The 14,016-nt window shown below is 37.5% G+C and overlaps 1 protein-coding gene across 5 annotated transcripts in view; it reads left to right on the forward strand.

The window, feature by feature from the left end:
- Window positions 1–14,016, forward strand: part of robo1 (roundabout, axon guidance receptor, homolog 1 (Drosophila)) — a 310,894-nt gene that overhangs the window by 10,967 nt on the left and 285,911 nt on the right. For 4 of the 5 annotated variants that reach the window (XM_015038820.1, XM_015038821.1, XM_015038823.1 and 1 more), the window contains exon 1: window positions 11,635–11,911. The exons of the other annotated variant lie outside the window; for it this stretch is intronic. In XM_015038820.1, the coding sequence (XP_014894306.1) occupies window positions 11,650–11,911 (262 nt within the window). In that variant the 5' untranslated portion in view covers window positions 11,635–11,649. Of the gene's footprint in view, window positions 1–11,634; window positions 11,912–14,016 lie in introns of those variants that run through there. 5 annotated transcript variants of the gene reach the window in all.

The raw sequence follows: 14,016 nt of genomic DNA on the forward strand, positions 1-14,016 counted from the left end.
AAGTGTTCCCCCCCCCATCGCCTTTTGGGCCCTCTTTACTGTTTTTTTTTTTTTTTTTTTTTTGCATAATTTATGGATTTGTGCCCATACTAATTAGCTTAATGCATTAACATTTTTAAAAGTCTTGACATTTTGGAATTAAGATGCGCTTACATTTTTCCTGTTTTTCTTCCCGTTGTAAATTTAAAAATAACCCAAAAGAACCACATACCACTAACAGATTTATCGGAATTTAACGCGGTGCAGACCTGACAGAACGGAAAGCTGTGCGATGCCTAGACAGAAGGTATGGAGAGTTGCACCTCGTCCCTCACTGCATTTCTCACCTTTGTGAATTTACGACCTTCTCCTCACAGCCTCTGGCCCTCCGGTGTCTCGGCGTTCCCATGTGTCATGTGACACCACTTCTTTCCAGCCAGCAAAGTCATCAAAAGCCGGGCCTGAGGCTTTCCTCTGCGGGGTTTATTTAACACTGAACACATAATACTGCTTTTTGTATGATGAAGCAACAAAATAATTCTAATATTATAAAGAGCTTTGCTTCTTGTACCTAAGAAGCACAAACAAAAGTTAATCTTTTTCTGTTTAATTCAATTGCTATGGGTTGACATCTAGAGGAAAATTGCACATTTTCTTTCCAAGAAGCTTTTGTTGATGCAATATCCATGCAAACTGCTTTGGTTTCTTTGACATGAATGAATAATAATTATAAGAGTGGGAAATGTAAAAAATTCAAGTGTGCACATCATATGCATGAATAGCTTATTTTGGGCTGTTAATCATGCATTTGAACTGATCTTTTTCCAGGGTGGAATAATAGCACAAGATGAATACATTTTAGGTGCACAAATTTGAATTAATTGTGTTTTTTTTATTGCACTCCACATGCACTCTAAATAATTCAGGCTCATATATAAATATATATCCAGCAGTGTTCAGTGAAACAAATGTGTTGCCATCTGTAGCGTTGCCATGGACAACCAGCAGTAAGAGAAACTAATGAAGATTTTAAAGAATATTATTCCAGTCAAAAAACATGGGGTGACCTAACTGAAGGTGTTTTCCCATCTGACAGTTCGGTAGACTTAGTTTGGTTGAGGACCAAACTGATGCGGTTCACTTTCACACTACAATATTGTCAAATGAACCAAGCCCTTTGAAAAACCTGTTCTCCCCCTCTTCTGTGGAGGCGCTGAACCAAGAGACATTGAAAAAAACAACATGAAAAGTTTTAAAGAAGACACTGAGCGCAACTTTCTTCACAAAATGTAAGAAAAGGCAGTAGTGCCAGATTTCAATGATTGTAGGATTTCTCTTTAGTCTCTTTAGTCTTTGGTAAAAAGACCATTTCTTTGGGTTGTAACCATGCATAATTCCCTGAATTATTGTCCACTTCCTGCTTTTGGAACCGTCTCCAGTCCACTTGATATTCACATTTGCAACCGAACCCCATCAGCATTCACTTCAACTGAACTGAGTCCTTGGTTTGTAAGCGGACCAGAGTTTGGTCTTTTGGTCCATGTCAGAGTTTTATTGCACATTCACACTTCACCACACTGACTACTAGAGTTTGATTAAAGCGGACTAACAGTGCTGATGTGATTTCACACTAAGTAACTCTCATAGGTCTCACTTAATTTTTTTGGTGAAGTAGCTTCAAGGTAATTGGTAAACCAAAAATAAATGAATCTGCTCCATATTACCAAATAAAGTTATGGCAAGGAAGAAGATATGTCTTGCAAGCAAGACAGCCTAGCATAAGTAAAATGATTAATCAGTAGCAGAACTGACAGCTGTATGTAACAACATGCAAATAATTTAGCTCTGAACAGTCAATAATAGAAAGGAGTTCACATTCAGATCTTTTGTTTGTTGTGTGTGGAGCAGGGGCAGCCATCATAAAGCCAGTCAGATGTTTGACCAGTCAACTTATCATTAATCATGAAATAATTTGCAATGGATTGACTTCGGGCTCTGACGCAGTTTTTTAGCATAGTTCACAACTTTTCAACAGGACATTCCAGCCTTGTTATATCCATTCAGAGATTGCTTTGTGTCTAGTCATGTGAACACCCAGCTGTGTCCAGCTTTCACCCATTTAGCAGCTGCACATTGTACTCAGGCTTAAAGTTGTTTATTTTTTTAACAGTGCTGCTTTCTCAGTCTGCCTTCTCCAAGTTCATAATAATAATAAACTTGCGTCACTCTGGAGGCATTTCTAGGATTTTCCAATTTATGAACCTTTGAGGTTGGTGTGTTGTTCTTAAACATTAGGACTGATTTTCCTTGGCATGAGCGTAATGACTTGGATCAGACCTCTGACTGTCAGAAGCAACTGGGTGTTCCCAAAAAAACATATCGACACTGGTTTTGGAAGAATTGCATTGCGCTTCCTGAATGGCCACCCCAGAGCCCTGACCTCAATCCAAATAAAATTTTGCGGACAATCTTTAAAAAGCGAGGTCCAAGACCTTAAAGTAGAGGATCCAGTTCTGATTGGAGGAGTAGTTAAATATCCACCTAATTCTTTTTTTTTTAATCCTTTTTATTTTATCCTTTTTTTTTCTTGGGAAAGAAAATGTTTTATTTTTTTTTTTTTTATCAGCATTTATGTTCATGACAAGTGCATATAAAGTTCTTACTGGCACTGCATATGTACGTGCTTGATTCATAATTGTAAAAATTCTCTAGGTAGTTTTTGTAAATGTGTAATAAAACTGTGAATTTCTTACAGCCTGTAATTATGTCGTCATCTAGTCGCCATGGGGCGAGTTCTCAGGTGGAAACAAGCTTTGATTTAATGAGTTTGATGAATCACAGAAAACAGAATATTGTAGGTGTTTTTGAGGACATATTTTAAGTTGCGCAACATAAATTAGTTACTTCCTTTTGTGGGAAGATGTACGCTTTTTTGTTGTTTTTATTTTTCCCTTTACATCAAAACTGCTGAACACCCATCTGAATTCCACAAGTAAAATGAATGGCTTAACCTGTCAGACACAGTGGACAATCTGTTATGACATAGTAAATCTTAATCCAGACTTCATCTTTAAGCATTTTGACTTGAACACCTGCCTCAGGTGAAATGTCTGCATTTTCCTCCCACGAGACCATTTTGCTTTTGACAACCTAATGAATTTCCTCGCTTGACATTTTAACAGATCGTTTGTCTTTCTTTTTACACAGCACAACTTTCCTGTCAATGCCAACGGTTCTCCATCAAGACTATGAATGGGTCTAATCTCGCATGGCTTAAAACTACTTCTCCTAAATTCCTTTCCAATGACCTATGTGGTGTTTGAAACAGTGATCCCTTGGATTTATCAACCAAAGAGCGGTAGAGTCACTTGAAAACTGCCTGGGAGTTACAGTCCAATGAGACGTAGGCCAAAATCAAACCCTTGCCACACTACGACTGACTCCTACATCTGCAACAAGTTACTACAAAACGAGCGAGACCTTTCATGTTAGTCATTGTGGTCTCACCGACTCTTTTGCATATCTCTAAATGACAGCAACCAGAATTCCAACTCTGCTACCGAACCTGCTTGTGCTTTATCTGATTTTCGAGTCTGAAGAGATGCTGGCTGCATGCCTGCAGTGCTCTTACCGCTCGTCTTCGCGTCCCAGAGCTCTATTTTCATGTCTTCTAATCAGAACTCTGCCCACTGGGGTGCATAAGTCGGTTTATCTGCGCTCTGTCATTGGGCTGTGAATGGTTTAGCAAATTACCATACCCGTTTCTCTCTGATGAGCACCGATCCGTGATGGAACGAGTGTTTACTCATACAGCCGGGAACGTGAGGCTGCTGACAACAGATAGCGCTTGTTGTTTGTTCAGATTGCTGAGCTTCAGATCAGATGGTGACTGAACTGTAACAGCGGCAATCACGGGCAAATTTAAAATAATCCTTACTTTGAAAATACTGCTAAAGCTTCTGTATGTGAGATAGGCAATGCTACAAGGTACATGATGAAGAAAAAGTGCTAAGCAATGTTCTTCAATAGCTAAGGAGAGGTAATTGCATGTCAGCAGCAGGAACTATTCAGGAAACATTATTCCAGAGCATGATGCATCATTGTGTTTCCTCTCCTTGTTTTCACCATAACACAGCTAAGAACAGATTAATAGGCGTGCGTAGTCGGAGCTGAAAGGTCTGTCATAACATCAAAGTTTGATCTTTTGCTCCTTTTTGATCTTGAATTAAAAATTCCCATCAATTACCTTGACACAAAATAATGCCACAAACAGCCGTGAGGCATTCACATTATCTAAGGCCACTGGCAAACAGGGAATTATACACAGCTATTAAAGGAGCATTATTATGTATTTTCCAGGCACGTAGTGACATTTTATAGCACAATCAAGCAACTGTGTCACCTTCAGTTGATACAAAAATGCTGTATATATAAAAAGCTAAAAAGAAATTTTAAAATTTAATGGTAAAATTGGACCTCTGTCTCTTTAAGAAACACCTGCTCTTTTTTGTGAGGAGTCATAAACCATTTATGGAAGGAGTTAAAGTGATGCTGTGCTTCATGAGAGCACATATTGAAACAGAGTTCAACTATTTTGCAACAAGGAAAAAATTATTACAGCGTCATTATCCATTTTAACAAGGATCACAAAAATAATGTTCTCTGTGTGTATTTTCAAGAGAACATACAGTCTGACATTAACACATTGGAAGCTTAAGACGTTAAAAAAAGGAGCAACATTGTTTTCTTCAGGCTCAGCCTTATTAGCATGTGCTGAAAATGTTGCTCTCTCTCGCTCACTTGCAGACAATTAATCACAGATGTGTCTCAACTTAAAATTTCCACTTTTCTTTTACATTTCTTCTTTTGTCTCTGTTTCCATAGACTTCATTTTTATGCACCTTATTGATTGGAAACACGTCAAATGACTCTAGTCAACAGCTTCTTTATATGCGCATCTGCACTTGAATTTGGACTTTATATTTCTTCTTGAAAACTCACCTTTAAAAACAGTTTAAATTTTCATCCAAAACGCCTCCATAGACTTTGTGGGCTCTGGTTTTCACTGAGTGTTTTTGTTTAGTGCACATGCCAAATAGAGAAGGTAAAATAGAATGAATAGGTTACCTATAACTTGGCATTATTATTCTGTAACATTGATATGACTTGCTTTTTATTTCAGCATTTTGCAGATATACAATTTCCCTTACAGGATATTCTATCTGTTTCCTCTTGATTATTTAAAAAAATTCAAGTGCCAACCGCCATCACTGACTCAAACAGCCTACATAAATATCATGACTCTTGTATGAAACATTTGGACGAAGCAGATTTCAGAGCAAGAGGAAGTCATAGAAGGTCAGAAGTCTGTCAGCTGCTGGGCTGAGGACTTAGACAATCTGGCTCTGAGTCACGACTCTAATCATCAGATACAAGAGCAAACCTTGACACAATAAACATGCAAACTAATAAGTAAGCTAACTACTAAAAGAACTTACTTATGACTTTTAATACAACCTAATTCCAGAAATTTTGAAGACATTTCAGAAGAAGCCATAACTTTTTTTCTTTGCTTTACTTTTTTAAACTTACTTAAACAATGCATTTATTTTGAAAAATATGTATTTTTTTAACACACAAAACCTATATAAACCTATAATGTACCATAGCTTCATCGCTGCAAAAAAGTTATTTTTGGTCTAGACCAATTTGAAATAAGACAAATTGATTTTGCCTTTAAAATAAGGCAAAACTATATTACAATAATTTTTTTATGATTGTTATTTTTTAAGTTTAATTATCATTTTCCTCGTCTCTTTATTTTCCAGTTTGCTTCTTGAGCTTTGAACAAAAAGCATTATGTCTTCAGCATATTGGCGATCGGTACCGACGCTTCGTAGGCTTTGAACTTGTTCAAGATGGCTGTTTCGAAACAAACATGAGAAGCTAAGTTCTGAGTGAATATTAAAACACATTACATGATGAAAAGCTGTAGAAACATCACATTATTGGAAACTTCTCAGACGTTCTCCCACTTCACAGTGCTCAGTGGGGATAAAACTGCACTGAAAGCAGCTGCGGCAGTCACGGTGCGAGCTGCTTACACGGCAGTGACAGACTGCACAGAAGTTCACTCTAGCAACCATGCAATATTTAGCGCCCTCACAGCCAATCAGCACAATTTGTCCTGAAGCTGTCTCACTGTTTTTCTTTTTGTGGTTGGCTGCTGATCTCCCTCCAAGCAGATCTATCATCATGCAAATTGACACTTTTTTTCCCTCATCCACCCGTCACCCCGCTAACTCCCCTGAACATTTGCACTTTTATTTAACCACAAAAACCAATCAACCATTCAAAGATGAATCACATTCCAACCCCCGAGGAATGACGTACCTGTATTTACTGTGGGTTTTGTAACCAACGAGATAATGTTTGGGAAGAGATTAAACACACAAAAGTGCAATGTAGCTGTCAACACCAGAATCTGTGCAAATGCATTCACTCTCAAATTGGCAAGTCTGATCAAACTGAAGAACTGCTTGTTATTTCACTGATGATCCCTCCAGCTGGAGTTATGAAACTTTGACTGGAAAAGGACATTGGAGGATTATGTGAAAAATATCAGCTGTTGGTAACACTATCTATTTCAGTTCACACTGGAGAACTGACTTGTCTAAATACGGCGCTTTGTCAGACAAGGCTAAAATTTTAATCAGCCAATGAAAACATGATGGCTGCAACGGACTAAAGAGTATTCCTCAGCAAAGCTTATTGTAATTTCTAAAAAAAACTTGATTTGCAATATAAAGGTGTCCAATAAAGCAGATTTTGGAGTAGATCCAATCACTGATACCAATACTTTTTATTAAGTCTGATATATCATCAAACTTATGACCTTAAGGATTTTTTGTAGTTTTTCCTTTGGATTATTTTGTTCACATCTAAAACAATATTTTTAAAAAGTTTATAGGTATCTACAAAATACTTTAATAACCTGTTAACATGATTACCCTAAAAAAATTATAAATTGAGAGCAAATCAAAACAAAATCTTTTTTTTGGTAGTTGAGAGTTGAAGACAAAAAATAAATCAAGATCAAATCTGAAGCCAATGTATTGATCTTACCACGCTAATATTGATTCGATTCTGATATCGACTTAGTACCGATACTGTCGATATTTTGGATTGATCTGCAGTAATGTTTTCTATGTGATTTAATGTGGCAACCAGTTGAGCTGCATGTGATACATGGGGTAGTGTAGGTAAGACAACGCTTTATGTTGAATCTGCCATGTTTAAATCTTTACATTTAAATAATTATTTACATTTATTTATTTAGATGTGTGCCACATCTACATCTATATTCTCTGCCTCACGTTTTGCTGACAATCATATGATTCACTGTATATAATTTGTAAGATGTATTTTATTACACTTATTTTACACCTGTAACTTGATTCTTTTTTATCAGGTCTTTTTTTGTTTTGTTTTGTTCCTAACCACAACTACATAAGAGAATTAAGTAAAAATAAAAGTGGTGCTACACAGCAGCGAATGGGATAGAGAAGTTAAAGTTTTGGAAAAACATAGAAGCAAGCGATGTCATCTCATTGTTTTTACTAGTATTGTGCAAAATGTTTCTTCAAGAAGCAGATTAAATTATATATATGCTGATACAAACAGCGGATAGGAGCGATTTGCACTTATTTTTTCACTTGAGTTGCTGTTATTCTCTCTGCAGCCATAAAAACAAAACATTTTTAAATCATCCTTTCAATTATCCGAGAACTTAAGGCCCTAACCTGATGAGGCACTGTGCAAATTACTGTGCAATGTTTTTCTGTTGCTGTGTGGATATTAATAGAATGTATACATATTTATGATTTAAATTTATGTTTGTCAAGTACACCCTATCCTCACTGACATAACAGTAACCATGTATCTAAACTAAAATCTAAATATCACACATGAATTTTGTCTGTTGGCACTAAATATGTTAGGTTGGATTTATTTTAGAGGTTACAGACACAACCAGGTTTTTAAGCTTCGTCTTCGTGCTACTTCATGCACTAAGTGCTTATTGGGTGTTTAAGTACTATTAGGAGGACTGAATAAAACCCCCATTAGTCATGCAAGGAAAAAAATAAGTAAAAAAGAATCTAATCAAAATGTAAATGAATGCAATGGAGTTATGAAAACACATGAAGCAGACCCTCCAATCTGTGTTCCATTTTTGTCCATCCAACACAATGCTAAAGTGTTCAGCATTTAATTATCTTTGCGAGCCTTACAGTTTATGTGTCGAGGTGAAAATAGCAAATAAAAGATCTAAATTTGTTTAATCTGAGTAAGCAATCCTGCTAGTTGTTTTTCTCTTGATGGCAGATCGTAAAACTGGTGTTAAATGAGCACATTTTCCAGGAAATCCATTCTCTCTGGATCTCTGGAAATGTTCAAGGTCTCTCACCTCTTGATCAGAGTGTGTGAAAGGACGCTTGTCCTGCAGTGAATAATCAGACGGATTTGTTAACAGGCTCTGGCGTCTGTATCCCCAATGTCACCATTTCAGACTCGTCCATCTTCTTTATGTGCCGCCTGGGTAACGATGACGCTGCCTTTAACAAGATTACAGCAAAACAACCTAACCTTGTCATATTCTCCTTTCATATCCTAAACATTAATTACTATATAATCAGTAATTGTTTTTATTTATTTTTTTGTTTGTTTTATCATACCAGATTCAATCTGTTAATTGCTTGCTCGATTTAGACAGTCTCAGTTTCTCCAAAAAGCCACTTTCAACCTGATCCAACTGCTGTACACTGTAAAAACGGAGCGCACTGTGAATTTTTCTGTGACTAAAGAAAGACTCATGATTGGAAGGGTGAGGGGGCTGGGAGGTATGACACTCTCTCATGTCTGAGGGGAGACTCTGGGGAGCAGGAGGACGAAGAATGGGGCCAACCCTGCTATTGTATCTCCTCTATAAGTAGTCAGTTATTTGCACATGTGTCACACTAATTAACCAGCAGGGGACCCTGATGTTGGGTGAGTTCTTGAGGTTGGAGAGGAAATATTGAGGTAACACCATGGTCCTTGGTTGTCCTGACGCCCCCAGGGCAGCTGGGTACGCCACCTGTTAATGAACTCTGAAGTGGTCTCTAATTGGCCTGCTGACTGCAGACCACAGGGAAATCAGAGTTCACATGAAGACAGCTGATGAGGCTGCTGTGCAAACAGTATACAACATTTCTTATGAAAAAATAAAAAATAAAAAAAAATTCTTGATAAACTGTTTAATAAATCACAAAGTACAAAGAAAATTTGAGGAATTGTTGGAAAATGTCATCATTTTCCTCAAATGCATACAATTTCTAACTTGGTAAAGACCAGCCCCTTGTTCTACACTTCACTTAGACTATTGACAAACGATAGATTGCTGGAGGAGTGGACTCTGTTGAAGTTTGACATTTTACCTGATTGCTAATATTAGACTGTAATGCATGTAAGCTATTAATATTAAATCAATATTTGGAAACGTTGCCAACATGGACTGAATGCCTGAGTTCCCTTTCTACCGCAACAGTACAGAAAATCAACGTCATCATTCATAAGTTCTCCTTTTGTTTGTTGATTGCCCTGGGATTTCTGCCATTGAGCTGGAGAAAGGTAGAAATCCCAGACCAAACTCTGAAGGGAGATGAGAATCAAGCGGAATTGCATTAGAAGGCAATGAACAGGTGAAAAAAAATATTAGACAATTTGATACAAATGAAAAATGAGAAAAATCAAATAGAAATGATGCTGAAAGCAACTAACCAAAAAGCAAATCAAATTTTTCATTTTATTGCTATTCATTGTTGAATATTATTTTGACAAATATGTTGTCTGTTTTTGTCCCAACAAACTACAGACACTAAAACCACTGACAAATGGTTCTGTTGAGCCATTGGTGTCAGAAGATGAATGTCATTGCTGATGTGCGTGTCTGTGTTAAAGATGTCAAGCATGTTACCATCTCATGTGTGAACCATCATATTTAACCTGCTGTAGCTAACTTTTTCAGTCCCTTAATTTGGTATGAATTCAGATTAGCTTGTTGCTCAAGCTAAAGCTAGCTGCCAGTGGGAGTTGTGCCGACACCAAAGCAAACCATATTAAAATGAATCCAATCTCATCTTCGTTGATTATTGGCATTAGCCGGAAGCGCTGTAACATTTTTAGCTTCAAGTTGTGTTAGCAGTTAGTCTTTAGCAGGACCAACTAGCCCTCTGTTTTTTTTTCTTTATACATATCTGTCCAATTCAAATATATAACTAATTTCAGTAAACATTTGTTTGGATTGAACTCCTATTTACTCTTTTAAGATTTCATTGGTTTGCTTTTGTCTTGGCCTCTCTCTGGCTAATTGTTAGCTTCAGTTTAAGACAAGCTAATTTGGATTCAAGCTAAATTTATGTCCCAAGGGAAGGATTTACTGAAGGTAATGTACAATTATAAGCTGCTCATAACCTTTTCAGGAAAGATCCTGAGCTATTCCTTAAACCTGCACATGTATCTGTGTGATTCTCAGTCTCTGGTCTCCTGCAGTGATGCCAGTCAGATACTGCTCTGTGGGTAAACAGATTACATGAGAGGAGCTAGATAATAAGTTTTGCTCGACATGCAGCTGTTTTAATGTCAGTTTAATTGCAGCACTACAGGCACACAGACAACATAATCACAGCATGGGAGATGTTTTTTTTTTTATGGCTTCTTACTATTATTACTGTTTTTATGTTGTCTTTGTGCTTAAGAAAACCTGCTCCGCTCTTATTGTCAATTTTCTAATGGTGGCAGGAGCCAGTAAAATGACAGGTCACCTTCCTCTTCACACTTTAGCAATATAAAGTACTCTCCAATGAACAATTCTGTCTGGCTGTCTGCTGCCCATCCACAGCGAAGCCAGATCTCATTTAGGAAGCAGATACTTCCGACAGACTGCCAGTCACTCAGCCGAAGGGGCTAGCTGATTAAGATTCCTCTTATCTCCCCACCCTAACTGCCCAGCCCCATATTAACCCGCTGTCAGTGGTACACAATGAGAATGGGCACGGCTCAGTCTGATTTATTTCACGCGGAGCCATCATAAGGGCACAGTTGGCCTCCTGTGTCCTCGATGAGCAGCACACACCCAGACCCTCGTGGCCCTTTCTTTATCGCCCCCGGGCCCCTCCTCACCGTCCCGCCCTCACACCGCCTGTCTGACACACTCAACCTGTCAATCTGAAGGCGGCACACGCACAAAGATAAAGGCGGTATCAAAAGGAGCTGATTAGCAATTAACGCCGGATCGGTGTATTTGAATTGTGAATGCATGCACAGTGTGTGTGCGTGCGTAAAGATTGGCATTGTCAATCACATAGAGTGTGTTCTGACTCCCACTCCCCCCTCCTGTCTATGTGCTCCTTTGGGGTACAGCCACTTCTGGCTATTGATATGGTTGAGATGACTCTGTTTAACACCCAGAGTCCCACACAAGATCAACTCAGGACAAGCTCACGCTGAGCACAGAGAAAGGACCACATCCACACTTTAATCTGAAGGATTCTTATACATAAACTGATTGAAAAGTTGAAGGATTGCAGAGGTTTGGCTTGTTTTGTTTTTGTTTTTTGTTTTTTTCTGGAGATGTTTGTGTTTGGATACCAGAGACTGGCTTTACAAAAAGGGACCCTGGTACTTCTGAGCATGTTTGCTGTCTGTCTCGATGGAAACAGAGGACTAGAGGTTTGGGCCTCGGGTGTGGAGAGTGGGCAGAATGCGTCCAGTTTTTCAGTCCCTGTGGTGTTATTGTTGACAGAGACTGGAGTCGCTCAGGACGGTGCCGGCGAAGGGGCAACAGCAGCTCCTGCCTCCGAAACTGAGGACGACAACTCTTTGGGCTACACAGGTACTGCTGCTGCTTTGCTTGATATTCAAAGAAACAGGAACCCCTGAAATTTGTTTCAATTTGATGCTTCGCTTTTTGTAAGAAACACACTAAATCAGAGCAATGTTTGAGCTTAGATAATATAAACTGAAGGTGTGTCACATTTTGTTACATCACAACAGCTTTTGTTACTATAATGACATTTATATAAAAGTATATGTGGAGGTTTATATTTTGTCAGCCTAATTTAAAATTACATATTTATTTACCCAGAAGGAAACCTAAACTTGGTTAAAGATTTTCTGTACAACTCCTATTAAAACTTTTATTTAATTTGATACAACTTAAATTGTTAAATGGAGTTGCTGTAATGGATTAAACATTCTCCATTTATTATGAAAATCAGTGGTGGGCACAGCTAGCTAAAAAGCTAGTTGTGCTAACCTAAAAGCACTATGCCTAGTGTTTACCAAAAGCTAAGGATAAATTCAAATGATACCTATCCCTTGAAGGACTAGAACTCTTAAGTAACAATTTAATTTTAACAATATATTTTACACATGTATTATTTTGTTACTGTATGTTTCTCGTTTGGAATAAAGTTATTGGGGGGAAAAAAGATACATGAGGAGAGGAAACGAAACTGCTGCATAAACATTCTTCACCCACTTCAAAATAGTAACATGAATATAAATATGTAAGTTATTTACGAGTTTACAGTCAAAAAACAAATCTTCAACACAGAAGTTGAACAGCGAGGTAAATTAGTGCCCTAGAATTTATCTTGAAAAGTTGACTTGGGAAAGCTAAGTGTGCTAAACATTTTCAAAGTTAGCTAAAAAAAAAAACAATTAGCTCCACTTTTAGCAGATTAGCAGAAGTTTGCTCACCACTGACAACTTCTCTTACATACTTTTAAACATGATAAATAAGTTTCAGTAGTTTTTTTATGTTGTGCTATGTGTTGCAGTGTAGATATTGAAGCTTTAAAGGCAACCATTTCTTATATTATGTTAAAATGAATGGTAAATTTGAATCACACATTTTATGATAAGTTCATATTACAGTCTGTTGCTGCTTCTTACACTTTTTTGTTCTAGTAAATATATTTTGGGAAACGTTTAGTGGTTCAGCAGATGTTTTGTTCTAATAGACACCAAAGCTCCGTTGTGAACAGTTTAGCTGAAAATAATTTTACCCAAATGAATCACTGGTACACATTGTGAACATGCTTTGAACTTTTACACATTTAATCACATCAATTTTATGTGATAGGCAAACACAAAGTAGTACATAATTAAAAAGTAAAGGAAAATGATATATGTCACTTATTGTGGCATATGTCATCTTCAAACCCTCATCTCCCCTTAATTGTACCCATTGAAAACAACCACCTTCACAAGGTAACAAACAGTAAATAAAGTCCAGCTGTTATGTGAAGGCCTGAAGTGTTTGATACAGAACACCAGCGAACAAACACCCCCATGAAGACCAAGGAACAGGTCAAAGCTGTGGAGACATTTGAAGCTGTGTTAGATTATAAAATAACAGCTCCAGCTTTGACCACAGTAGTTAATGTTTAATCCATAATCTCAACATGGAAACTGAATGCACAACCTGAAATCCACCCAGACAAGCCAGATTAGGAAAGTATTGATCATAAATAAGCTCATGGGAGCTCTGGAGGAGCTGCAGCTCAAATCGAACAATCTGTCAACTGGACAGTTAGAAGAGCCTCACCGCACAAAATCTGTGTGACTTATATGAAAGTGTTAGTTGAAAGGAAGCATTTGCATTTTGCCACAATACCTTATAGCAGACATGGCCAATACTCTGAAGAAGATGTTCTACTCAGATAAAACAATCCTGGAAAAAACTTGTTAGAGGCTTTAGAACACTTGAGACGATGAGAGAAAGAGACTTTAAAAGACTTCCAGCTGTAATTGCAATGAAAAGTAGAACAAAGTCTTGTTCCAGGCTTTTGAATACAAAAGCTGGTAACAGTTTTCAGGCTTTCATTCATAAAACATTGACAACCATGTATCTTCCTACCTCTGTATAATTCTGTATTACTTTGTGTTGGTCTATCGTATGAAATTATTTGAGATACATTGAAGTTTGTGGTT

The sequence above is a fragment of the Poecilia latipinna genome, unplaced genomic scaffold, assembly GCF_001443285.1.
Source record: "Poecilia latipinna isolate Pla-1442-1.1 unplaced genomic scaffold, P_latipinna-1.0 Scaffold454, whole genome shotgun sequence".
Taxonomy (NCBI): domain Eukaryota; kingdom Metazoa; phylum Chordata; class Actinopteri; order Cyprinodontiformes; family Poeciliidae; genus Poecilia; species Poecilia latipinna.